The sequence below is a fragment of the Mycteria americana genome, chromosome 10 (assembly GCF_035582795.1).
Source record: "Mycteria americana isolate JAX WOST 10 ecotype Jacksonville Zoo and Gardens chromosome 10, USCA_MyAme_1.0, whole genome shotgun sequence".
Lineage (NCBI taxonomy): Eukaryota > Metazoa > Chordata > Aves > Ciconiiformes > Ciconiidae > Mycteria > Mycteria americana.
In genome coordinates, this window is record NC_134374.1 from 5767775 (window position 1) to 5795481 (window position 27707).

General features: G+C 37.6%; 1 protein-coding gene across 2 annotated transcripts; it reads right to left on the reverse strand.

Annotated features, from left to right (window-relative positions):
* Positions 1 to 587: 587 nt before the first annotated feature.
* On the reverse strand, positions 588 to 26823 carry CUL4B (cullin 4B). 2 transcript variants are annotated; one of them, XM_075513587.1, is made up of 21 exons: positions 26695 to 26823; positions 25360 to 25878; positions 22497 to 22612; positions 17640 to 17743; positions 16610 to 16679; positions 16036 to 16109; positions 14831 to 14993; positions 14641 to 14730; positions 14271 to 14353; positions 13067 to 13134; positions 11803 to 11921; positions 10781 to 10973; positions 9571 to 9675; positions 9158 to 9268; positions 8313 to 8398; positions 7397 to 7504; positions 7016 to 7129; positions 5960 to 6065; positions 5710 to 5882; positions 5007 to 5159; positions 588 to 3779 (listed from the first exon to the last, which is right to left on the reverse strand). In XM_075513587.1, exons 1-21 carry the CDS (start codon positions 26705 to 26707, stop codon positions 3684 to 3686), a joined length of 2664 nt encoding a protein of 887 aa, XP_075369702.1. In that variant the 5' UTR covers positions 26708 to 26823; the 3' UTR covers positions 588 to 3683. The 2 variants fall into 2 exon arrangements, 1 of the variants encoding a protein (XP_075369702.1); XR_012777392.1 differs by lacking the exons at positions 588 to 3779; positions 5007 to 5159; positions 26695 to 26823 and having other exon boundaries at positions 5745 to 5882; positions 5960 to 6055; positions 7005 to 7129; positions 25360 to 26345.
* Between the last annotated feature and the right edge of the window lie 884 nt (positions 26824 to 27707).

The window sequence follows — 27707 nt, forward strand, 5'->3', positions numbered from 1 at the left end:
GTAGAAGACTTAGTAAAAAAAAAAAAAATTCAGGAATGGAAGCCACTTAGAAAACTCAAGGGATTTTAATGACTGAATGAAGAAGGAACTACTTATTATATTTAAGTAGCAAACAGGTATTTTGCTATCAAAGCACAAGTTAAAGAATTTAAAGAAGCCACAAACATTAGTAAGCCCAACATACAGAACTTTGAGTAAGAAGGCGTTTTACACACAAGAGTTTATCAACACAAAACTGTTTAATATTTATTAAATGACACAAAATACCTAGATAACAGACTCACTCTCTGAAAGGACATGTATTTACATTATTTACCAACTTAAGAAAGACTCTCTGTACCCATATCAGACTTATGAAACATAAAAAAAGTTTTGCTGCTTTTTGCATCGAAGGATGCAATGGTGATACATGCCCTGTTTGCAAGTCTGCATAAACTGTAACTTTTTGATGCAGTGAAAAAGCACAATTTTATATTCTGGTAGCCGAGTGAAGAGGCTTCTGAAAAGTAACAGGGTTAGTTTTTTTCCCCCACTCCAGACATACTCTGAAGAACTGTTATACAAAAAGTATATTACATTTTTGAATGCTGCTGTACTCTTACAATTTTAGTGTAACGTTTCAAAGAAAATATTCTTCCTACTATATGAAATCACTAAAAAAAGTGGTATTTGAACATTTCTTCAGATGCACTTTTTTTTTTAAAGAAAGCATTAGGGCAAATGATATGTCTAGGAAAAAATGAAAGACTGACAAAAAAAAAAAAAAGCAGAGACCAAAATATGAAGAACAGCTAAAGCAACTTAACAATTTGCTAGGGTTTGTTTTTTGTTTTTATTAACTATTTACTTTGGCACCTTTGTGTAAACTATAGAACAAAACAACGTTTACAACACATTTGCAATTACAGCATTTAAACAAAATGGTCACTTTTTAAACCAGCCAAGACAAAAAAATAGTCCATTTATGGGTATAAAGATTAAAAAACCTAAAATATATATTTCTAAGAATAAACTGCAATTTCTTATGAACAAGGTGCTATAAACTGCATGCAAGAGTCAAGATTAAAAATGTGTGGCCAAACAGACAAGCTGTGTTATAGCCAGATGAGTTGTGGTCCAAGCCCACTTTAATTTTTTTTCTTACAGAGATATATATGGCTCAATAGGCAGGCACATGATCCCAGCAAGAAGTTGCAGAGTTGTACGGCTGGACAATAAATCTTGGCTGCAGCTTTGTCATTAACCAGGAATGAGCGAGACCTTAGCAGAAGAGATGAACAAGTTCTTGGGGAAAACCCATGAAGATATAAGAAGGAGAAGCCTTCTCCTCTCCCCTCTCTCAGCCTAGCCAGGGTTCTCAAAGTCCATTCTTTGGGTTGCTTTAACTAGATTGCCACTTAGGGTTTGCCTCAGATTGTGGAAGTCTGATGAGATTTGAGGACATTTTCTATATAATATTTTCTGCATTTAAGTTATGAAATGGATGGGATAAAAATTAAATAAACCTTCAGACCTTTCTGGTTAGTTTGACTGAATACAACACACTTGTCTAATGAGGGAGGATTTTAGCAGAATAGGTATTTTAAACATGTAGTGGTGTTAAATTTATATGCTACAACAGACTGAATGGAACCAGTTCAATACCAATATTCATCATCTCCTGTCTCCCAAAGAGTTAAGTTTTATGCTCCTTCTCCAAACCACCTTTTTAAAAGGAATCTTTTATTGGCTAAAGATACAAAACACATACAAGATAAAGGAACACTGAATGCAAAATACAGAAGGCTTTTGGGGGGGCATTCTTTCCTCCCCGGTGGATCTCTGAACTAATCCTTAAAGATTTGCAGGAGCAGTCTTCAAGTTTCTTACCAGATAACTCTACTGTTAGTATTTTTCTTACAGAGGCAAGGGTGGTCCTGGATGTCTACCAGTGGTTATGCTGCAATAGTGTCAAAGGATAAGGCAGATTTTCTGCAGATCACAAAGAGCTGTATGACAGTTACTAGAGGGTGACAGCAAATAATTTAGTAGGAAAAAGAAACATCTGCTTCATCTGTCAGCTGATGACTGCATATAAAAGAGCCTGAGAGAAAACACAGCTGGAGAAAATATGGAATTAAACAGTAGATCTAAAGAGCAATAAGGATGGGATGTGTCAGATACAAAATACACACACATACACACACTATTCCTCTCTCGCACATGCACACCCCTGAATGTGGGATCACAGTGATAAAAGTTATAGATCATAGAGAGCTAAGTTACACTGCCATTAAACAAAAGTAACATCTTGCTTTCAAGAAATATCTGGTATTTCCCAGGACTATCAGTGCCTGAAAGAGGATGAGGTTTTTCATTGTGCTCTGCAACACAGCTGATCGTACGTGTAAAGCCTGGCTGGGTAAGGAAGAACTGTTTGGAGGAATTACCTTTTCTGCTGACGCTTTTTTTCCCATATATTCCTGGCACATGCTGCTATAGCAATAAAAAAAATGCATTTTGTTGAAACAAAGCTCTACATTCAAGTGACTTATTCTCCCATGTCTTATAAAGATGCAAAGAATGCTCTCTGGTCATCTAAGAAAATATATTTTAGATGCCTTGTAGCAATACTTAACTTTCTATATGAGAGGTAGGCTTCTGGGTTCTAGGAGGCCTGCCACATCTAGGGCTGAGTTCTTAAAGCTTTAAGTTAAAGCAATCCAAAGCAGGGCAGTCTTAGAAGAGCTGCCCTGTCTAAACCTTGAGGTTAGTTCAAGTTTAGGTTGTTGCAAAGCAAAACAAGTATTAAAATCCATTTGTAATTTTTGTTCTTACAGCTTTACCACAAGAACAGTGTGGCTTTTCATAGATATCTGTAAATAGATTCTCTTTTCTAGAGTATTGCTGCCAAGAGGTGAAGGCCTCCTACCCATGACTAGTAAAAACTGTCACTTTTTCCATTATGGCTGTTTTATGCTTAAAATTCCCAAAGGTGAACACTAAGTCTTATAGGCAAGCCATATAAATCTAATCTGAACTTGTTTTGTTGTAGCAGTTATTTAAGAATGGTGTTTGTATATACAGTATATATGCCCACACTGCAAACTTTATACATTGTTTTATATTGGTACCATTTTGTCTTAATTGTGACCAAGAATATTTTCCATTAGATCAGCAATAAGCATAGCTTGGCTTATTCCCCATTTTCCCTCCCTCAAGGGAAAAATCCAAGTGTGGGCATCAACCAAACCAATGGTATGTTACTAACTGAAATGCATTCTGTACAGTAAATTAAAAGTTTGCATGCAGTTTAAGCATTTTAAAGGCTATTTTCTTATATTAATTAACCTTCTGTTTCCATTTAAAGGTGTGAAAGACATCTGTCATATATCAAGGGACTCCTCTTCAGACCCAGAGACAAATGGAATCACAAAGACCGGGTACTTCCTTTCAGCTTTCCGCACATCTTACTAAATAACATGCAAAGAGTTCAACAGCATTCTTCTTAAATGTAAATAGTACTCTTTAAACGGGCATGTTAACCACTGGAAGAAGTCCACTCTACTATACTTTTCCATTACACTGCTTTCATTCAATCATCGGTAGTATAAAAAGTCAATTAACGGGATCAACAGGCTAGTTTATCCACTGGCAACTGTGTATGACACCAAGTGTGCAGTAAAACAAAGGCCAACATATGTTTATGCAATATAGTTGTACTGATTCGGGTTTTCTTTATCTCTTTCCATGTAGTCCCTGTCAATTAAGGATTCTATTCTCTTCTTAAGGTCAGCAGGCTGTAAAATAAAGCAGATGTCAGCATTATTACTTTGCAGTTAATGTTTCTCAGTTCTTTCTTTCTTTCTACTTAAGGCAAATATCCATACTGTTTAAGATGGCTGAGGAAACAGAAATCACAGTTTAAAAAAAAAAAAATTCCCTTAAAGCATCAAAGCTTCTAAACTCTGCAATGTGTAATTGGTTGAAGAGAAAGTTACAAAATTAGCTTATCACCTGCAGCTAAGCATAGACTTTTTACAGCAGGGAAAGATATTTGCTGCTGTTTAAATTGAACTCTACTTTAAAGATCTGCAATTCATGCATTATGTACCAAAGTGTTTCTATTTCTGACTTTTACCTGGTAAAAGATGGTAAAAGTTTCATTTTATCTTGACATGAGTGAGTTTTGCAACAGTCTGGGTGCCCTATGATTTTGTTGGGTGAAGGACTTTTTATAAAAATGCCTCATGATAAAGAGTGAGGAAAAGCATTTAAATCATCTGTTATAACCCTGCAAGCCCAACTGCAGTTTATTAAATACTTACAGGCCTGCAGGAACTTAACATGGTAACAAGACAGAATGAGATGGCAGTACCTTTTATTTTACATTTCCATTGATAGAAAGCACTGTATATTTGAATTCAAACAGATGCATCACTGTCTATTTGAAAATCCATTTCCATTTGTACACAATAATTAAGCTATTCATTTTATATTGCAACTGTGGACTTCTTTAGCTTTGAGACATTCACCAATATCTAATTTTCATTCCATAAATATAGGTATGTGTGTGTACGCATATATTAACCAATATAATCTGGCTGGAAAAAACACTGTACATTTATTGGTTACTAATTTATTTAAAAGTATCAACCAAATTAAGAATCAAAACCAATTCTGCATCACACATCTGAATCAATTTTCCCCTTGTCCCCAAGAACGCATTGCTAGAATTCTTAAATGCAAGAACAACAGTGTACAGGGAGAGCTAGCTTCACAGTTACTACTAACAGACTATGGTTCTGAACGCCTTTGGTAATAGGTTTTATTAACTTACTAAAAGCCTGAGGTAATATTCGGAAAAATGAATGCAATTCGCACTTTAAAAACTCCTGAAAGTGAGTATTTGTCCTTTCTAATAGTAAAAAGATGCATGTTTTAGACAGAAGCACTGTTTAACTGAGGACAGGCCAGGGAATATAAACAGTAATAAAGTTTTAGAAGAAGAAAAATCAGTACTACACCTTTACTGGGAATTTAAGCTGGTTGTAGACCTCTGACACAAGCAGGTTATGACTCAGTGTCTTGCGCATCTTCATGATTCGTACAATTGCAGCGTCAATCTGGTATTGCCGGTCCTGGAATACTCTCTCTGTAGTGCTTGCCTGTTCCTCCACCTGAAGGATCCGTTTAGAAAAGTTTTAAAGAGAACACTAGAAATGTCAAAACAATTCTTCTTTGTATCTCTAAGACAATTCTCAGTGTAAGACAGTAAAACGTCTGTTGTCAAATATTTGACATAAACCCTTTACAAATATGAAGACCGGTTACTAAAAAAACCCACTTGTACAAGGAATTGAAGTCTTTGCACAGATTTTACATTGGATGGCTGTCAGGGAAAATTCACTGTGAACTTGTTTCTGTGTTCACAAACCATTCAGTAAAGCTCCAGGGAATGATCAAGGGTGAAAAGAACATCCACTAATTGGAACTTCTCTTAAACAACCTTATTTAGAGACATCTAGCATCACTGGTGTCTAAGTTAGTATGGAAGCACACATTTAAGTCTGCGTTGTTGGGTATGTGCCATCATCCAAATTATACGTGTAACTTTTACAAAGATACCAGTATGTACGTTACAACTGAGAGGAAAAAAGCTTGTAAATGGGCAGGCAACAAGATACTTCACCCAAGAATCTAAACCCCAGAGAATTAAAAAGAATATACCGTTTCTTTCATCTGAATTTGGTTGATCTTTATCCTGAAGAGCTTATGTCTGAAATCATCGTTACATGTGAATTTATCACCGTCTTCCACATCTTTGCCTTTGGGGCTTTTAGTCAGTACTCTGGCTTTGCCACAAGCCAGAGACTGAAGTGTCCTTCTCAGCTCTCCGTCCTCTAAAGCAGAAAGAAGTTGTTTAGGTTTTTTTTTTAGTAAGAACACTTGGAAGTAGTCAGCTATTTTCCATACCAACCTATCCCAGTGGCTTGTTTTATCTCCTCTAAACTGAACTCCTCTCCTTCATTAAACATGAGCAGCACCAGTGTCTGGAACAAGGAGACCTGAAGTTCTTTTTTGCCCTGTCACAAGGGAAATTAACAGACATCATTAGGCTGTTTTTTCTTTTGGGGGGGTGGGGGGGTAAGGAACAAGTCATTCTTATGTCAATTATTTCACTTAAAGGATGTGATTGTTATTTTATTCATTTGGGAATATGAAAGAATAGAAGTTACTGGTCACCTTGTGTTTACTATGAAATGCAGAATAAACTAGAGGTCAGAAGGTTAGACTATTTTATCCAGTGACAAAACTCACCCAAGATATGCATCAGCTTACTCAAGACAAATCTCAAAGCACCGAATGCTTAAAATTACAATTTGAAAGACCTTTAAATCAAAGTGTAACACAAATATTAGTTAGGAACTATAGGGTCTTTGAAATAACCAAGTTTGATAATACTTGTTTTACCATTAACATTTTTCTGAAAAATGGAATAGGAATGCTTACCAGTTCTAAGAGAAATTTTCTTGAAATATATTTATGCCCATGAAGAAATACTGAAGGGGAATAACTGGAAGCCCTTTAAAAAACAGTTGTGTTCTTGTACAATCCAGAACTTTTCTTTATTTCAGTAGTGAAAAGCTTACTGTAAAGATGCTTAATGCTGTCAGATGAAGTAAGGTCATCTATGGAACACGGCCCCCCTTTTTTTTTTCTCCTCAGTATAAAAACAAGTGCCATTTTTAATACAGAACTAAACCCACTGGATATTTTCCCCAAGCAGTAACCAACAACTTTTTCTTTTTTTCCACTGATACAGAAATTGGATGCATCTTCTTAGACTTAATACATCTATTTCAGAAACTACCAACTCCGGAAATGATAGCAAGAGGTCAAAAGTTAAAAGTAATTGGAAAAACAGTGCTAAGTTTTCCATCACAGCACAAAAAAGCTTCCCAATATATCCCTAAGGTACAACCCAGACTTGGAATCGGCAAAACAACAGGAACAAGAGAAACAAGACACTTACCTCTTTAAATTCTGCTTTTAGTACACAGTGTCCTAGTGTTGACTGCCACTGAAGTTTCCTGCCACTGTGTTTTCCTAAATAAAAGGTCTTGAAAATCTCCTGCAGTTTTACCATCTAAAAAAAGAAGAAACCCAAAACACTAAAACACAATTTCTACTTTAAAAGCATTCTTCCTTGCCTCCTCCACAATCAAATAAGCCTTAAATAAAGGCTTAGAAAGATGAAGGGAATTGCAAGAAAAGAAAACAAAGTTTATTTAAAAAAAGACACTTCTGCATTTCTTTCTAGAGATTATATACATATTTAAAACCAAGTTGCAGTTGATATCAAGATGCATTACTGATAGGCTGATACTTGGTATAATACATCTATATTCATTACCTCTGGGGGCAAATGGACCTCCATAGGCACATAGGTTGGCCAATAACCCATAGTCAGAATATTCACTGTTAGTTCAATGTTGCCAGGTACATTCTGATTTTGCATATACTGCAGAAAGAAACAAAGTAAATTGAAATAAAGCAATGTTTATTAAACATATTTCAGGTAGAACTGAAGAGTTAGTTATAACACGCATTATGAGAGCACAGAATACAAGTGACCTTATGAAGTCTTTGCTATATAAACTGCAAGTTACATACAAGAAAATTAGGATAAGAAAAAGCACTTTTCTGAAGTTCTAAAGGCACTTCCATACAGGAAGAAAACAGCAAAAGAAGTGTTTTAGCAGGCTGATGTGAAGATGTACCTAATTATGTGTGAATAGAGGAAAGAATATTAAAATTTGCTTGTAATCAAAACATTACAGAACTGCCAGAACTAATGGGCAAAACCTACATCAGAATATAGTGGTGTTAAAAGTGTTTTATAACTGGTGTTAAAATGTTTTATAAGTTTACAGTTCTTTTATTACTGTGATTTTTTTTTTTTTTAAAGAAGCTTCCTGTTTCAGGCTTTTTGCTTTGCTGTTCAGGATAACCATTAATAAATTCAGTAAAATTTTCAAAAGCACAGACAGCACAGAATTAAGAAATAGATTCCAACTGATTTTCAGTAGAGACCATTTTCCCAGTTGGGCTTTCGTCCACTCCTTTTGAAAGCAATCACCTACAAAGTCCTTTTCTCTGTAGTGAAAGAACATTACAGACAACTGGAATAATTCAAAAGGAGTTTAACTCAATTACAATAGAAATGTTCACAACTGAAGACATCCTGCACCTTCTCGTTAGGCTTTCTGAGAATAAATCATTCAAAAAGCAAGTAAATGAAGGAGCCATGGCAGGCCTTCCTGCAGTACCTGTTTGAATTGTATCATTATGTCTTTTGAAAGCTCCATATCTTTAAACATTCCTTCAAGTTTGCTGGTGAAAGCAGCTCCACATTCTATTAAAAGAGAAAATTTAAATCTTAAAATTAATCTTGTTTATTTTCAACACCATAGAGTAGTTATTCTAAATATCAGAACGTACTTTCAAGCAAGACAACCTATTTCAGCATCTGTTCCTACATAAAGACCTGGATTCTAATTAAGATACAGAATAAGGTTATAAACAAGGAGGAGGAAAGTGTTTTAATGTGGCAGCTATTTTGCAACTCAGTTGTTTGTCCATGTGGACATGACTGGTCATCCTAGGACTCCACTGGCAACCTGTCACTCAGATGACAATTCTAATCCCTATCAGCTGCCTGCCAAACCGTCTCTTGACGGCAGAACAAGATCAAGTTCTAAAAATCTTACTCTTACCACTCACAGACTCCATCCTATGAAACAATGAAGACCAGACTAGAAGACTGCTAGCTGGCAGCTTCATGTTTCAGACCTTATATGGAGTGAATAACAAGCAGAAGTCATCCTCAAGTTCTCTGAGCACATCACCGATTTATTCAGCAGGGAACCTCAACTCTATCCCACAGGCCAAGATATATTGTGCACTTCAAGTTCCTGGTTTTTGGTTATTGCTGCTGTAATTACAAAACTAAAAGCAAATGAGTCTCCTCAAAACCCACCAGTCATTCAAGACTTGCACACAAGGTTTTTGCCCTCGTGTAAAGGGGAAAGACAAACAGCACTTCTGGGAAGGCCTGTTAAAACGACTATTTTTAAAAGAAAGCAAGCTGATAGATAGATACAGAGATATTTACCATGCTTGAGCTTGGAAAGCATAGATTTTTCAGCATCTACTGATGCACTCTTCCCAACTAATAGTCTCTTTGCTAGATCTTTTTTATAAAAGGCCTCAAAGACATCTTTTCCTGTAAGAGATGAGATTTGACAGCCATCACAAATCACTGTTTGTTTTAAACAAACATTACCTACAAGAGGCCCAATTCAAAGCTCAGTAAAGCTAACAAGGGCCTTCACATTAATATTTCCACAGGCTGAGTCAGGTCTTATCAGCATTTTAACACGCGAACTAGTTAAACAGCACTATACCAACAAACTGCACCTACAGAGAATGAACACTTGAAAATGCAGACAGACTGCAAAAATTACTTCAAAGTACCTTTATGTTACTGATTAAACAACTGTATCCCCACAAAAAAGCAATACTTACCATATATGAATCTAAATATGATCATAATTTTATCCAGCATTTTTTCGAGTTCTTCATCAGTAGCTTCTTTGTTGCCTGCACGAAGCTTTGAATCTACATATTTAGCTAAAAGAGTGTTGAGGAATAAAAAGTTTAGCATATGCTTAGTATCAGAATGAAACAATAATTTAATAGCTTTTTTTTTTAAAATCTAATATTGTGAAATCTTTTGGAAATGTAAAGGATCCTGAAATTACCTTCAAATCAGTTTCAGCACAGCTAGATTGATATATTTAATCAATTATAAAATTATTTATAAAATTATAAAAATGTTATAGCCCAATCTCTTTTTTCAGATGAGCAACTACTGCATCTTAACTTTATTAGCATACATAATGTTGAAAAAGATTTTTGTGTAAGTAAAAAATCCTGGTCCATATTATGATCTCAAAGTAAAAAGTTACTATTGCTATAGATTGACATGGCTATAATAGAAGCAAAAAGATCAGAAGAAAAATATGTAAACCAGTTATTTAAATGTGTTGGCTATATTGCTGAATTTCACTAGCAGATTACTGTTTGTTTTAATTCCAAATGGTTTGGTAAGCACATTACAGTTAGTGAATTAATTTAAAAAACGGAGGACAGAAAGCATCACTCCACAAGCCTAACAGCACAACAGATTGCAAAGCAGGAATTATGCACTGAGTGGGGAAATGATTAAGGTTTTCAAAAGTGCAGAGCGCCAGGCTTGTAATGCACAAATCTGTAAGTGTTCTTTGCAAACTTACAGAGGCTCTGTCCCCGTACCATGAGAGGTACAGTGCATGCTTGTCTCTCTTCACTTTTATATACTAAAACATAGGTATCTATGTAGAGCCCCTAAAAGCTCTGTGCACATGTGTTGGTGGCACAGTTATGTAAGCTTCTGAATAAGTCAACTTATTAGCAGTATTCTCACATCTGGACACCAGACTAATTTCTAATGTTCTTCACTTTTCTATAGCCTAGCCAGTGAACTGTTGAACAGAGCTTGTTCTTAATGTTTAATGCTATCCCATCAAATAATTCACTTGCGTAACAAGGCACAGGAGATCCCTAGTTTGACAATGCATTGTGCATTATGTCTTTTAACGCACAATTCCATCACATCCCATCTGTAAGCTGCATCAGCAACTCCCTCTTGTCCCCCACCCAAATTCTCACATGGGAAGAAACTGAAGAAAAATACCTATGAGTTCAGCTGGCTTATTTGGTCTTTTGTTAATGAATGTTTCAAAGGCTTCTTTCATGGCATTTACAAACTTCTCATTCTTGAGAAAGCAAACATCAATAATATGGTCAACTTTGTCTTTAAAATCAAGTAGTTCTTGGACCATGGTTTTGTCTTTTTCTGGATTAATTACTATGGTGCTACCAAATGCCTGCAAAATAAAACATATCTTTCAATTAGCCTGAATAATGAATTTAAATGACAAGACTTCTAAAACCCTAAGTTATCTTTGTAACGTCTTGTTTCCGGTATTCATATTAGTTCCACTAACACAAGAGCAGCAATAGCATTATGAAGTATTTACTATATAATCATTCCTAGACCTTTTATGTTGATTCAAAACCATCTATGAGTAAGTGAACAGATTCAGAACTTTTGTCTGAAGAAATAAACTTAAGCATGACAAAAATAACACAGCCTTTTTAAACATCTATAACCTCAGGTTTTACACAAATAAAGCTCCCACTAAACTCAATTTTATTTAACAGTACTCCTATGCCATTACAAAGCCTTCCTTCAAAACAACCATACTTTCTGTGACAACGTTTTCACTGAGTAACAAGATGAAACATCTTAAGTGATATTCAAGTGCTTTTTGAACTTCATTTGGTTGGTAACTTAAGCTACCACTCATTCTGACAAGAAATTTTAGGAGGGAGAAGACAGAAACATTCTGCCATTACCAAAATGTCTATTGGAGAAATAATTGTCCCCCACAGCTGACTATAAGCAAGATGATAACTCCTAATAAATTTGGAGTTCAGTAATTCAACTGAATGTTCAATATTTTCTTTGGTAGGGCTAGAACAGTGACTGTACCTAGTACAGTTTCAAAAGCTGCCCATTAAATATATGTTTACAAGCAAGTAGTCTTTTAATTCTTAGAAAAATGCAATAGTTTACAGAGAGAACTCAAATATCTGTGTCTAAACCCCATCGATACAATAGCGGTATCTGTTCCAGAGTTCTAGAAACAGTACCTTTATGTACTCAATCCAGTGTTGCAAGAGAACCTGTACTCCGCCTCTCACACGACTGAACAACTGATACAGAAGAGACAGGTCTTGAATTCGGTTTTCATCAAGAAGGTGGTTTAAACCTGCAAATGAGAAAATTTCAATAGAAGTTAAAACCAGAGTAATCCAAAGAAAGTGTGGCATATTATTACAATATGCTGTAAGGGAACTCTTCAAAGCTAGTATTTTTTAATCAAGCAATTAGTGGTGTGGGGTTTGTTTTTGTTTTTTTTTTTTTTTTTAAGCTACCTAATTTAACAGTGAGACAGAATGGCTACCTGAACTGGCTCAAACCTTAAAAACCTTGTTATTGCATTGTGATATCTTAGGCTACATGTACTTTACATAACATACAAACACCTTTGCTTACTTCTGCTTTACTATTCCCTAAAGATTTGAAAAGTTTATGCTCTACTGAGCTGTAGGAAAGGTTCCTTGGCAAGACAGAGGTCTGAGGCTCAATTCCAACTGTAAAATAAATTTTACAGGTGTTTGAAGGCAAGCAGCTTCAAGGTATCTTCACCTTTCACCTTTTAACTTTTTGGCAGAGAACGCCTGATGCTCCACAGCAAGGTTCTAAGAAAGTAGATGGGTAAATATTGCAAACTTGATCCTCCTCTCAATAAAGTGTCTGTTACAGATGTGCAGGAAGATGCTCACATACCTTTTTCATCCAGAATCTGGCTAGTAAGGACTTGATCATTCTCTTTTATTATTCAACTCTTGCTGCACCTGTATCTATTTCCAACTATCCTTCAGAGCAACAGAGGGTCACTTGACTCCACAGCAACTACTGCAGAACTGAGGCAATGTACTTCATTGCTCAAATTGTACTAAACTTAAAACAAGCTGCTTTTTGTGAGCAGCGAGTAATCAGTGTTTCCCCTTTCTGGTACAGCCATAATTTGAAGGCTACTCCTTTACCTCTGAGTCTTCAAAATGCTACTTAACACTGAATGCAAGAGTCCCCTACTATTCTAGTTTTCCTTTTGCTTTGCTGTGTATCTGAAGGCAGCATTGTGTCTCCTTACCTCTGACAAGGAGAGTGGTACTTGCCCTCTTGCAAAATGGTCAATGCTATTTCATGAACTGAATAGCAAAGGGCATTAAAGAATGATGTAGCTTGTGTCCTCCCCCAGCACCTGAATCTGTCACTTTCTTTTTCAGCACAGGAATTGAAAGCCCCAAAGCAGTAATTAGAAACATTTCTATAAAGAAGAAAGATTACCTTTCTGAAGAATGGCTGTTAAATGTTCACCTAGAAGTTGCTTTTCTACAGTAGCAATTAGTGGCTTCCTATAGAAAAAACGTTTAGAATTACTTTTCCTTTTTCCGTTATTGACAGTTTTAAATCCTTTTTTTGAGATTATGTTAACTACACTTGTCATTGGGAGTGCTCTAGTTATCTGTGGCCAAGGACCTAAAATGATTATACATGTTTTTATCCTTTTTCCTCCCCAGTCAGCAATCTTTTTTTCTGTTTGCTGATTGAGGATTTAATTAACACAATAAGCCTGTTGTACATGACCTCTAGGGAGCTGGACAATGATTCCATCAGTGAAGAAACTGGGCAAAAGTTTGTCAAAGACTGTACCTTCTCCTGTTTTGTGGGAGGAGATTCATGTCTTGGGAGACAAACCAAGGAGAAGAAAACACACACCTCACGAGTCACAAGTCAAGAGGTATTAAAACAAAAGAGGGAGTAGGCCACTAATAATGCTGTGGAAGAAGGAAGCCACTAAACACGCTAAATGTTTTTAACAGCTGAAGGAGGAAGGAAATAAAAATGTATGACAGTAGCAATAAAATACCACTCTCTCAGAGAGATACTCTGTACTTGGCTCTTTAAGAAGTTGCTACCGCTTGCTTGAAGAGTTTTGTTATATTAGTGACCTACATTTTCTGTCATACACAACAGCTGTGGCTTTATGTTAGGAGAACATTTCTCCTGTCCTATCAGTCATGACCTCCACTTGATTGTATTTGAGGAAATCCCGCCTCTAAGCCGAAAAGACTGAAGAGTGACATTAGTCAATAATTTCCCAGACTCCATAACGAATATGCAAATATTTTTATGTAAATATTCAGAGCCTTTAGCTTGAGAATTCTCTGTCCCGGGTCCTATCTTTTTCAGGTAGGACAATAGCTGATTAATTGCATTTCAGCAAGAAAGAGATGTTTGGACTGGGGGTGGCAGCCTATTTTTCTCCAAACAAATGCCCAGCGTTTATGTCAAAATAATTAGTTACTTAAAAGAAAAGGATATTAGTGTGTGAGCCAAGACAGTGCTTCACTGTAAACAAGGAACTGCGGGAAATGAGAAGCATTTGATGGTCAGTCAATAACTGAAATAAATTGTAGCTATTAGATGGCCCTCAACAGAAGAAGAGCCAAACAGCTAACAATACCAAGCGAAGAGACATTGCACTTACTGTGTGCTCTGATCTAAATAAGTGATTATCCTGTCTGCTTCTTCTTCCAAGCGCTTGTTGACATGGTGAAGATATTCTGGAACCTGAAAATGCCAGAATAGTTTTGTATGTTTTAAAAAAATCAAGAGGGGGGGAAAAAAAGAAAGACAATACTGGTCTGACAGCAGCAGCAGCTCCAGTTTTAAGCAGAAATCATTAGCACTGTGACTGAAGGCTGCACACAACCGCATGTGAATTTGCTTTTTCAGAGAACTATAAAACATAAAGGTCACATTATTGCTCTCTACGCTGGTTAAGGCAGCGGAATAGTTCCTCTCCCTGACAAATGCTTCGTCATTAGGCGTAACAAATAGTTAAACATTCAAAATACCTCTCGTTCCTGCATAAGCCTTTGTCCCTCTGCTGCATACAGGCGGTTAGTCTCTTCCAAGAATCTATGTTCGAAAGAGTCTTGATAAATCTAGGGAAACAACACAATAGCAGTCCAGGGTAAAGCTTCCTGAGCACTAAATAAGAATTTGAGCTGTTTATTGGTTTAAAGGTGAAACAAGTTTACCCACCTGCAAGTCAGAAAGCATGCTTAGAAGGCTTCGCAGTAAACTCCTATCGATAGCCTCACCATTTCTTTCCCTCTCAATCAGCAGAAGAATGCCATCAATAGTTTTGTTCTGAACCTTCTGATCACTGATTATATGAGTTCTGAACAATTCTAGCCCCATATCCCTAAAAAGAATATAAAGACTGTTCAATAAATTGTGTAAGAATCAACCCCAAATATTCTCTATTAATAAAATTTGATCTAGATCAAAGAGAGGCCATTAAATACTAGCATTCTTTAAATTCCTCATTCCTCTGCCCCCAAATCACTCAAGATGAGCAAACATATAAACACTAAAATAAACTAAGGCATCAACAGTAACCTACAGATTTTAAAGACCAAAGCACATATTTTTTTCCTAAATAGCCATCTAACTTTTGCAGCGTCTTTACTTTTCACTTGGTTGGCAGGATAATGGAAACTGAATGAATGGCAGCCTTCACAAGAAAAGGACAATGTCATCCTGGGTCCCAATTCCATGGTTAAGCTGTTGGACAATATTCTTTTTTTGTCCATCACTTTCTAATCTCTAATTCTTAGGCAGAGCTTACAAGAACTCAGTGATGTGAAAGACAACGATCTCTGCTTTGGGCATCCCAGTTAAAACCTTCCATGAATTTGAAACTGTGGGTCTGGACCATTTTAGGAAAAGCCAGGCCCTCCATCCACCACTCCTTCAATCTCTGGCAAAGCAATTGAGGTAGTGCCAAAGGCACTGTAGGGTATTTGCTAATTATTGAAATATTGGGGGTGGGGTGCGTGCAGGGAAGGTTGAAGTCCAAAAGAGAGTAACTTGCTTTTATTTTAGGTAACTTTTCCCTTCAAAAATACTCACAGAACTTTGAATGCTATGTGTGTTAAAGCCAGTAACTGAGCAACCCAAACCCTCGCACTTCAGTTGTGGAACAGGCCCTTTCCTTTTACTGTGCAAACTGGAGGTTGATACCTACTTAGCTGAAATTTGTTATCACAGCTATTCTAGAAGAATCCTGTAATTCATGGCAAATAAAAGTGAAATCTCCCTTTGCAACAAGCATGTATGCATTCACCATCTAATTTACAGGTCACTATAAAGTTTATATTAAAAAACACACACCTGAAAATCAGCAAGATATGTGCGATAATTTAAATATACCCCCCCAATAATTTTATTCTTTGTGCCCTTACCAAATAGATGGCAGCATTGAATTCTGAAGTACGTAAGTTCGATCCAAGAACAAAAAGATACTTCTAATCATAATCTGTTATGAGAAGGAATAAAAAAGCAACAATCATTTTACTCTTGAAATTGAAGAGCAACACAAATTATGTTCAACGACAAAAAAAATCCCACTGACAGGTTTCAGGTAGTGCTTTCTTAGACAGTGTCGATTTGTTTAAAACATTCTGCCAATCTCAGTGAGATGATCAATGCAACATTTAGCATCTTTCTGTATAAAAGAATAGGTCCTTTTATAATAGGTATAAAACGAGAAAGGTTTGCATAGAAACAACAGTTAGGAATTGGGTGTGTGTGTGGGTGTGTGTCCAAGGTCAGACCAATGTGTCAAGAAACACACTACAGACAAGTATTTTCAAGGCTCGATTTCTAACAAACTAGATACAGTTGTATTTCATGAAGAAGCCTTATATAAATTTAAGACAACATTTCAGAAGCACAGTATGTTTGTAAAGGAACAAAGTTAAGCAAAACATAGGCTGACTAGGCAACTGGTTTTCTTTAAAAAGATAAAAAACTTACCATTTGTCTGCAGTGATCTTGCCAACATTTGTCTATTTTCTTTAGAAAAAGGACACTATCCAATGAATCCATGAAAAATCATTAAGAAAATTATGATTAATAGGTAGTGTTAGCAATGAAATGAACCATTATTTTTTTTAAAGACACTTAACAGAGAGCACAACAAACTCACCTATTCCCAAAAAGAACCAGTTAACTTCTTGCAACAGGTCTATTTTTATTTTTAATGAGGGTCCTTGTGTTAATAATGAGAAATCAAAGTGATCTGAACGATTTTAAAAAAAGTATCTAAACACTTCTGAATGTTTTGCCTAATCCCTCATTCCTGGGGAGTGGAACAAACATACATATCCCCACACCTCAAAAACCAACAATCCACAATACATGTAAGAGCCCACCACTACATAGATACTGTAATCTCAGCTCATGTTAAGAGAACCTTAAGAGATAAATTTTGTTGTTGAAATTTAGCTTGTATTCAGTTCACGGCATAGTTCTGGTACTAATTAATATCCACTTAACAGGATCTTGGATCTGATGCACCTCAAAACTTTTGAAAATAAAACATTTTGATCCTCAGAACCACTAACACTGTATGCTGCCAGACCACTAGCACTTTAAAAAAAAAAAAAAAAAACCAAACCCCAAACAAAACCCACAAACTACTTGTTGGAAGACTTTTCTGTTTACCTGAGCACGGCAAGATCAGCATATAAAAAAAGCCTAAAGTGATACAGCCAATACAGCCTTTTTAAGCCTTGCTATAAGCCTAATATCAGCTTTTGTAAGATGTCAAAGTGTTTCACAAATACCAATGAAACTTTCTCACAAACTTTTCAAATGGTTACAGACATAGAGGAACTAGTAGTGTTCTCTGAGGTCCCACAAAAAAATGAAAACAGACCCAATTATGCAAAAACCAGGAATTCAGATTACCACGGCCTACTGTCATGAACTAGTCAAAGACATCCATCACCACATACTGGCAGGTAAAAACGTTTTGGCTTGTCAACAGCTAAAAAAAGGATATTCTCTGAACTGGTGAATTTGTGCTTTAATGTGGTCTTCACAGATCTGTCTCAATTGTTTGTACAAATTTGCAGAAATCTTGTAGGAGCAGAGATTTTCAACAGCCTGAAGTAAAGAGAAACAGATACTAAGAAATCTGTTTATATTCTTACATGTGGTTTTACAAGGAAAGGGGGGGGAAAAACCCAAAACCAACCATGGAATTCTTCTACTTCTCACTCAAAAATCTACCAGCTTTTTAATTCTAACATAGTTAACAGCTGCAAGCAAAACACCAAAGAGAGACATGGCACTATAATGGTAATAAGAGACAAAGGAAGGCCATGCCCTGAACAGCTTACAGTTTATTAATTTCAGTCAGAGTACCGATATCTCATAAGGAACTGCAGGACTTGCATCTCTAAGAACAAGGATGTTACTTTAATATGGTCCAGCAGCTTGCTGGGTTTCATACTTCAAAGCAGACACTTAAGGTCTTAATTTTATTAACTGCTGTGCTCTGCAAGTCACACTAATATTAGTAGAAAAGCACTACTAGTGTTATTTCTTTTTGCAGTCCTTTCCTTAAGCTTCCCTCATCCCCAAAAGTACATATATATACACATATTTTTTATATATATATCTCCATCCATCAACCCCTTGCCTGCATAAGTTTAGTTATAATCCTGAACAATTTTTAGTAGTATGATTACATTCCAGATGTTTACAGTGACAAATCTCAGATTTCTAGATCATAATCAAGTATTAGAACAATTGTCACTGTGCTTCACAGCGAGAAGCAACAAGAAGTTTAATGGGGACGTGTCTTGGAGATTGATCAAGCAAGCAAGCATTCCTAAGTCCATAAGCGTAACTCAAGACTTTTCCAAAATTTATACCAATTGCCCAGATTTGGAAAGCAACTGAGCAACTTTAACTCTTTGTGGACTGGTGGAAGACACAGTATGTGATTATTCTGTAAAACATCTGTAGAAGCTCGAGAGGAGAGGTATAAATGATCTTCAACTAATGCCTCTGGATTTTATTTATTTTTTTTTAATGGAAAGTACTCCCGTTGCCAGTACAACCAACTCACAGGAAAAAAAGGACTGGAAGATCAAGTTTGTTCCCCAGCAACCACAAGCAACCATGCAGGGACAGCATAGTTCAGAAGTATACAGAGCAGATCTACTCCGTTATACTGAAGTCCCCCAGAATATTTCCCAACAGTCCAAACAGAAGCCACCAGCAAACAGCCACCACTAAAAGCACAGAAACAATCAAAACAGCTAAACAAGGAGTTCCTCAGTTTATCCTAGGATATCAACAGTAATCATTCTCAGTATCAACAGTAAACAACTCTCTAGAGCAAGTGCGCTACAGCTTAATACTGGCTCTAGGACACAGATGAGTTAAAAAAAAATAAAAACCAAAAAAAACCCAAAACCCAAAACCCCACCACAAAACCCAAAACGCCACAAAAAAACCATCCCACACAACAATAACAACAAAAGAAAACCAAACCTGCATAAGCTTACTGTCAGAAACAAACAGGTATAGCAAGAGAGTGAGCATGCCAATTAAGACTAAACCAGGTCTGAATGACGATTACTAGGAAAGCCAGAATTATCACTGAAGTGTACAAATCTTAGTGTTTGGAAATAGCAACAAATTCAACTCTCAGCCTTAATGCTTAAGTTAATTAATGCTTAATGCCCCAAACAAATACAATGACGTGATAGGAAAACATATTCTACAGTTCACTGTTCAGAGCAGGTTATGGACACTGCTCAACTCTATTCTGCTATTGTACCCACAGGGTCAGTTCTAAACAGAACAGCAGCAAAAGAGGAAATAACCACTACTTCGATTTCAGAAGAAAAAGGGGATGGAAAACACTAAGCTTGAAGAGCCTGCAGCAAGTGCAATAAATGGGTTTCTTCTTTTCTCCCACTTACTTTGGAGAAGCCAACTGAGAGCTGTAAAGATGAGTGTTTTAGATATGACTTGCTAATCACCTGCACAACCACAGGTAGTCTTGCTTCTACCTACTAGCAGCCATTTTGCTGCACTTCTGGGCAGTTCATCCATCTCAACTACCAACATTTTCACAACCGCTGTCTATGAAAACAAGTACTATTTAACCATGCTGCTCCAAATCCTTAAAAGAATTAGCCTCTGCACTGTAGATGGACAAACACATACCATTAACTCTTAGTGAAATAAGTTCACATATGTTAATATACAGTTACTTTTATGTAGTGTTCATATAAGCTGAGCTTCTGCATTTGTGTATCAGAAATTCCAAAATGTTAAACATGTCTGCTAGTATTGAGTGTTTGAACATCAAGTGCAAAACTTCTGCATCTTCATTGATAACATCCATAGAAACGTTTTAATTGTAGCTTGTGAATTCTGCTCAATTGGCTTTTTTTTTTAAAAGAGATTAAACTTTCTAAGCACACAAATACAAAACCTTTTACTAAGATTTGCTCTGTGGAGCATAACACCACTACTGCAATATTATGCTTTGCAAGTTTAATTACTGGTGCTACACAACAATAATTGTAATGTATCAAAAATTCCCAACAACTTTGGGGGCTCTAGTTCACAGAATTATCTTGTTCTGAATTAGTGGAATAAAGCTTTCTGATCAGGGAACCTGTGCGCCCTGAAGATGGTCAGAACATCCAAAGGTGACGCGTCGTATTTCCTTTGTGTAACTTTTTTTTTTTTTTAATTGCAGCTTCCACACCTGGGTTTGTGGGCTGGGAAAAAGTAGGAAAAAAGAACTGAACACAGCTCTGATGAGAGAAAATCAGAACTTTCCAGAAGTACTTAACTCTGATTGATTAAAAAAAAAAAATGTAACTAGGGATCTGGTACCAAAGATCTAGATCTCTATTTTCTGGTACTAACCTAAGGAAAATTATTCTAATAAAGAAGCTTGCAATTCTTTAGCACTTCAGTTACTCAAAGACGTGTATCATGTCTGTTGCTGGGGAGGAACAAAGCAAGCACGAAGCTAGTGTCCCACAAAGAAATAAAGCCTCAAAATGTTTGCTCAGTGGGATTTTCCAACACAGACAAGAGTTAAACCAAACTCAGGAAGTTTAACTTCATTAAAAAAAGTAGTATCTTATTTTGAGGTGTGCAGACTCTTTTGCAATTCCCCTCTATGCTTGGATAATGGTGTCTGCCAAGGCATATTTGGCATCAGATCCATTTACCAAGCAGCTGTTCAGAAATGACATTAGTTTAGTTAGCATTTAAAAACACTAGTGAATCCTATTACTATTTTTAAATCAAGACATTTATTTTTAGATTTATAAAAAAAGTCATACTTGATTGCACTTTATTTCATTGAAAAGTATCTAAGTTATTACAATGTTAAAACTGAGATTTAAAGAAAAAAGTGTATTTTTCATTTTCTGAGCACAAGCAACATTAAATTAAGCCTGTGGTAAAAGTGAGCAGAAATTTAAGTGATAACTGTGAAGCAGAAGCAAGGCTTTCAATAGAACTTTGTATTTTTAAACAATTTTGGATATCCTCCAAGTATTTAATTAACAGTTATTTGCTCTGTTGTTCAGTCTAGAGTAAGTAATTTACAATACCATCCAGTACAGTGGATTGTAATTTGTCATTAGTTTCACCAAGTTTTGCAAAAGTAACAATACTATTGTTACTTTAACAATACTATATATTATCCTGACAAACTGTTAAAAAAGCTATTTTTAGATTAATTGAACATTATAAAAGATTATAATGAGCTTAAAAACGCACTGGACTGAGGAACTTGGCCCATGAGGTTCTTGGTTCCATGAGGAATGGCAATTTATCCTTCCCTAAATCTGACCCCAAACCTTCTGCAAACAGGATTTTTTGCCCCAACTTTTCACAAAAATCAGTCATATTCAAATGCAACTTTTATTGAAAAGGGGAGGGTAGGGGAAGAAGAGACACTAAAATCAGATGGCAAGGAGGCTATATACACACAGAGGAACAAACCAAACAACTAACCAGGTAATAAAGGCTTTTAAAATAGAGTAAAAAAGTGTAAGCGCTTCTTAAAACCTAGCTAAAGCAGTACTGTTGCTAGGCCACTAAAACCGCAAGTACCACAACGTTAGTAGGGAAAAGGTGAGGAGGGGGAGAAGTCTCCCTAACACATTCAGCTGAAAAAGCAGAAGTGGAGCTTATAAAAAAAGTTAGGAAGTACAGTTCAAGTCTGATCACTTCCTAAAACATTTAGGGCAAAACAATCAGACCTGTTGCTGGGAATAAATTTTCATTCTCAGTTGTTAGAATAGACAGAATGCTGAATGATAAAAAATTACAATCAAACCAAAATAATACAACTCTTGAAGAAAAAAATGGTATTCTATTTACTTTTAAGAAGTCAAGTAAAAAGTTTCAGTTTTTACATGATTTATGATCCTCAATCATGAACAGACACTGTCTTCAGAAAAAGGACTATATTTTCATATAATTCATCTTTTTCTTACCTAAACACCACCGTTTTAGGACTTCACATTTCTCTTTTAGCAGCTACACACCATAAACCCCAAAACAGTAAAAGGAAAACCTTGCCTTATTTAATTCTTGTCAACTGTTGCAAGGAAAACCATATCTTGGATTATGTTGTGGCAAGTAAAAAAATTTCCGAGTTCAGTCTCAGGTCTTGTGAAATTTTTACTGATGATCTTAAAATTTGAGAAACTATTCAATGAAAAGTTTTTCAATGACAAAAGCAGCTATCAAGGAAAATGTCATATTCTTACCACTGTATCAAAAGGGTTTTAAGCAAAAAAAAAATAAAAAAATCCAACAACAAAACAAAAAACCGTACCCCATCGCTTTTACTTAAAGCACTTACCTGATAGAGCTCCTCTAAATTGTACTTAATTGAAGTACTGTTCTGGATAGCTTCTACAGCTTCTTTCAGTTTTTGCCAGGTTTCATCTGTGTAGTTTTCAGGCAATTTGGGTTTATCTTTAAAAGAAATCATATAGAGTTTGAGAAAGTATTTAGAAAAAGCAGAACATTTTACCTTCTACAGAAGTTAAAAATGTAGCTTTGAGAGGAAAGAGGTATGGGCCAATGCTCTAGATTTTAATTTATACTTACATGAAAAGAAAGCAGTAGTGTAAAAGCAGTATCTTATTTACATCTGAAATAGTAACGCATTGTAAAAATTCAGCATTGCTCTTCACATGCACATCACAGCATCTGTAGCCCAAACAGTATGTGTGATTTATAAAAATCACAATACTGTGTCTGAGCAGCTCAAGATGGGATAAAAGGCTAAAAACCAGCAAGAATGATCTGCATCTTCATTACATTACACTTTTTCACTACCAGGACAGTACAGCTAAAAGAAAGTGAACATAAAAGCCAAAAATGATGGATGAAAAGATACAGAGCTGTGTACAACTTTTTTTTTTTTTTTTTAATTTACTGCTCATTAATTCTACTTTGTATTAACAGTTGGAAAGAAACCCTCAAGAAACATGCATGGAAATACTGTAATTATAATACAGGCTTTATGGTTCGCAAGGAAAACCTTCGTATTTTAAAGTAATCCATTTATGTCTCCCTCGGGTTTGGCCAGTGGATATTTGTTAAGAGTTAAGCCCTCTTTTAACGTTCAAATAGCTCAAGCTTTGCAGATTTGACTCTTATTTTTTTCAGCCTCTTTTCTAGAGATGCCTCTGCTATGCAGCGTCTTCAACAAGACTAAAGCATTTACAACATGCTAAGAGAGATTCCCCAAGTCACATCTTCAGAATACCAGGACTATTTTAAAATTCGGTGTGTTCTCATAACTAGCTAAAATGACCGTTTTTGTTCTAATAAGCACATTCCCAAATGGAGAAGGAAGGAGCATAAAATTTAGGGAGGAAGTCACATGCACATCCATGCCACCAACAGGTGAAATTGGCCCAGAGTTTATACTCTATTAAAATCGACTGTTACATACCTAAAGGTAAAAAACAAATTGTAAAGCTTTATGATTTCTCTAGAAATAACAAACAGAGAGAAGTAATTTTTTTGTCCTCCCAAGCATTTCCCTACAATATTGGCAATATCCCAACATTAGCTGTATCGTAAGAATCTAGAGAGACAACTAACTGCAAGTAAGACTTGCTTATTTTTCACTAGCAACTAGTAAGTATGCTACTCAGCATTAAATACCAAGGTTCTGGATTTTAGGCGGTTATTTAAGTTGTAAAGGATATTACTGCTATCACACTAAGATAAAGACAATAATCTTAAGATTATTATTCAGTTTAGCATCTGAGAGTAAATAAAAAGCAAAGCTGGCAGGTTCTTGAGACATCCTTTTTAGCCAAATGATTCAAATACCAATTCATAAGCAATGATGATCACAGCACCATGCAATCCATGACATTTAACAAATATTTTAAACATGAAAAATTGACTTCCCTTAAAGATAACAGTGTACAAGCAACAGAAGAGTGGCATTTATTTCTCACTATCGTGCATTGTAAGCATAAATTTTAAAATAATCACTCAAATTAAATGATGATGATGTGATGGGCGGAAAACATTTTTGAGAATTAGGAGGACCTTAAAGCAAAAAGTTACGCTGTGATCATGAATTGCGGTAAAACATTACAGTGGCTAAAATAATCCTAATCCTTACTTTCTGCGATATCTCTACAGCACATTTGTATCAATTGTGTATTTAGAAATTAATTTTGATGTCAGTAGTATCTTTTACCCCCCCCCCAACCCCAAACACATGGGGAAAAAGAAAAACAACCCAAGAAAGCAAGCTATTGGATTATTTTAGAAGATAGCAAGAGGCAGAAAATAAGAAAAGCCCATGATTTCCCCATCTTTATAGGGAAAAAAATGACAGAATTTTTGCTAAGCTTTCTGCCTATACCTATTTTTATTTTTGTTTACTAGAAAATGAAGCATCATCACAGCAGAAGAGTTTCATTTCTCTGCTTCAGTTGGTCTCTAGTAACAATACTCGAGAATCTCAAACACATCTTTTGAGAGAATTTATAAAATAATGTAAGCTTGTAAAGTGAGAGTATGTTAAGACAGAGAAAAAACATTAAAGAGTTAAATAATAAAAATTACAGCAAGGATATTGCAAGGAAAACACTCAGCAAAAATTTGACCTACCTACTTTAAAGGCAAGTGGGGAAACCAGAAAGGAAATCCCCCGTAATAGCCTGATAATCACCTTAGTTTCAACATTTAAAACTAAGCACAGGCAGATTAACCTATAAACAGACAACATGGATAGAGGCAGCCATACAGATTCAGGCCCAATTTAAAAAAAATGCATTCTGTGCAAAGACTTATCATAAACTGGGCCAAAATATATCCTAAGCCCTGAATCACAATTACTAGAAAAGACATATCAAATGTTAAAAGTTTGAAGAAAAGCAATTTACACACTGATGTAGTAAAACCTTTTGTCTAAGATAAAATTTAAGGCCTTCTCAACAGACAGAGTGAAAGGAGTCTGAAAAATAATCCCAAGCAGCAAAGTGTAGCTCAGGATGTGTACATGACTGGGCAAGTATGCATCACAGAACATTATTTGCCCTTTACATAAGTATAGAAACATTCACCACAGAAAAGCATTTCCTGTAAAACTTGGAGCTATTTGAAAGCCAACCAGTTTTCATGTTGAAAACAAAACACAAAGTTGAGCGTCAGCTCCCCATAGGTTGTGACAAATTATGGCCTGTTACCTTTAAAGTTCTTGATCACTAATTTCTTAGCGGAGCCAGGTTTACTGTTGGCGAAACTGGAAACAGTAGAGGAGGCAGCTTTGGTCAGGCCATTTGCATGGTGCCCCACAGCCACTGACGAAATTAAAAGGCTTTTATTTTTAAGCTGTTGTTGGTGCTGCTGTTGAGAAGAGGCAGCAGGAGAGGAGGAGGAAGAAGACTCTTCAGCCATCTTCACATCGAGTCCAATAAAATCCACGGAGTCCTCAAAGCGCAGCTTCTTCTGGAGGTGATGGTTAGAGGAGGCAACCCCTGAGGAGGAGCACGAGGAGGTGGTGATGACAGAGGAAGATGATGAGGAGGTGTTTTTGGAAGGAGAAGAGGTGCAGGAAGAAATGGAATCAAATTCTTCTTTTTCAGAATTGCTGTTGCTGCTGTTATTTAACTTTCTCTTCTTGCAGGAGGAGCTGCTGCTGGTATTACCATCAGTGGCAGGTCTGACCTCCTGGGCTGCAGCTGGGGGGTTGGGGGAAGAGAAACCTGTGGGAAACATGAACACACAGAAGTGAACAGGCTGAGGGGCATCAAATCCTTGTGGTGTGACAAAGAGAGAGAGAGAGAGTTTTAGAGTCAGTCTCTTTGGTGTCTCTCGGGGGAGGTGTCTTTCAACTCCTCTCTCTCATCAGTGAAGTCCTTCCGTATTCCCTCTCCTTCGCCTTCTTCTTTCTCGAAGGAATCACTTTATCTCCTCTCTTCCCCTTTTCTTTATTACTTTGTTTCTTCTCGTAGTTTGTCTCTGCTTTCCTGCTTTTACTCCTTTCTCAGCGGAGCGTCTCCGTTCCTGCCTCTCGCCACCCACTAGTTTCTTTCAATTCTTCTCTCCAACACCAGTATTTCCCCACGGCTGCCCGCTCCCCCAGCTTTTCCTTCCGCTCCCCTCCTGCTCCGGCCGCCTCGTCTCCGCCGAGCAGCAGCGGGGAAGGCTGAGCGCGGCTCCCTCACGCCTCGGCTCCAGCCCCTCGCCCCACACGCCTCCCGCTCCCTCGCCGCCGCCCGGCCCGCTCTCCCCCCGCGGCCCGCTCTCCTCGGGCTCCCGCCTCCCCCCTCTCTGCCTCCTGCTCGCGCTTCCTGAGGGGGGACGGCCCGGCCCGGGGCTTGTTATTGTCAATACACGGCAGAGAGGGAGCCTAAAGATGGCGGCACATCCGGTCGCCGTGCATGCTGGGGCGCGGCCGCCCGGAAGCGCGGCCGGGCAGCCCGGCGAGGCGGCGGGCCCCACCTCCAGGCCGGCGGCCCTGCCCGCACGCCCCGCTCTCGCCGGCGCCCCCCGCTCCTTTCCGCTGCTCTCTGACCTACCGGAAGTGATCATCGTTGCCGGCCGCTCCTAACGGGCGCGCTCGTTACCCCCTCGCGCGCCGGCGCAGGCCGCGTCGCGCGGAAGGGGGCGTGGCCGCTGCCCTCCGCGTGGCGGGAGCGCAAAGGGGGTGGGGCTCAGCGGGCGGGCGGGGGCGCTGCGTTTGTCCCTCGTCGCGCCCCGTACCGGGGGTCCCGCCCCGCCTTCAGCAGCGGGGCCGCTCCCCGTCCCTCGGCCCGGGCGGCCTCGGCTGCCGCCCGCGGGCCTCCTGCCGGAGCACGTCGGTGCCGGTCAGTGCCCGTGCCGGGGCAGAGCCCGCAGGACGCGCAGGAAGCCGAAGTCCGGCTTTTCGCTTGCGGCACGGACTTCGGCTGAGGTAAATGTGGCACGCAGTGGGGTTTAATTAGAACTCGGACTCCGGCGCTCTGCCCTGAGCCTGCGGTCAGGTGCAAGGCTTCGGCCTGTGAGCTTATTTTGGAAATGATTTTTCTTACGTTTATGTGTAAACAATCGTTTGGTGTCAGCTTTTTCGTATGATTTGAATATAGATGGACTTGCATCGGGCTAAGGCCTGGGGTTGTTTTGGTTTTTTTAGTTTTTTTTTTTTTTTAAACGTTTGGAAGCAAAAATAGAAACCGTGGACCTTGAGTGGCTCTTTTTTGATGCTGGTATATCTGTTACCAAAGGAAACGTGAACTCTCCAAGAGCGCCATTAGGATTCAATCACTGTTGAAAAATAGCTGCAGAAAAAGTAACCGAACAAGCGATATGCTTTTGTTCCAGAAGAGATTCTCCAAGGGCTTCAGCTGAGAGCTTACACCTGCCCTCCTGACAGCAGGGCTCCTCGGGGGGAGGCTGTTGGCAGTTCTGTGTTTGATAGAAAAAGATACGCTAACTTGTCTTGACAGAAACTGTGGTTCAGAGAGATATGAATGTAATTTCACTGAGGTTTTTCTGGACCGTGTTTTCTGTCTGAGTAACTGCCAGACAGCTCCTGAGGCCTGAAACCTAATGC

Coding starts and splice junctions, on each gene's coding strand:
- CUL4B (XM_075513587.1), bottom strand. Junction 7,505..8,312: donor TAATGATACAATTCAAACAG/GTACTGCAGGAA, acceptor TTCTTTCTGCAG/TATATGCAAAATCAGAATGT. Junction 6,066..7,015: donor TAAAAGCAGAATTTAAAGAG/GTAAGTGTCTTG, acceptor CCCTTGTGACAG/GGCAAAAAAGAACTTCAGGT.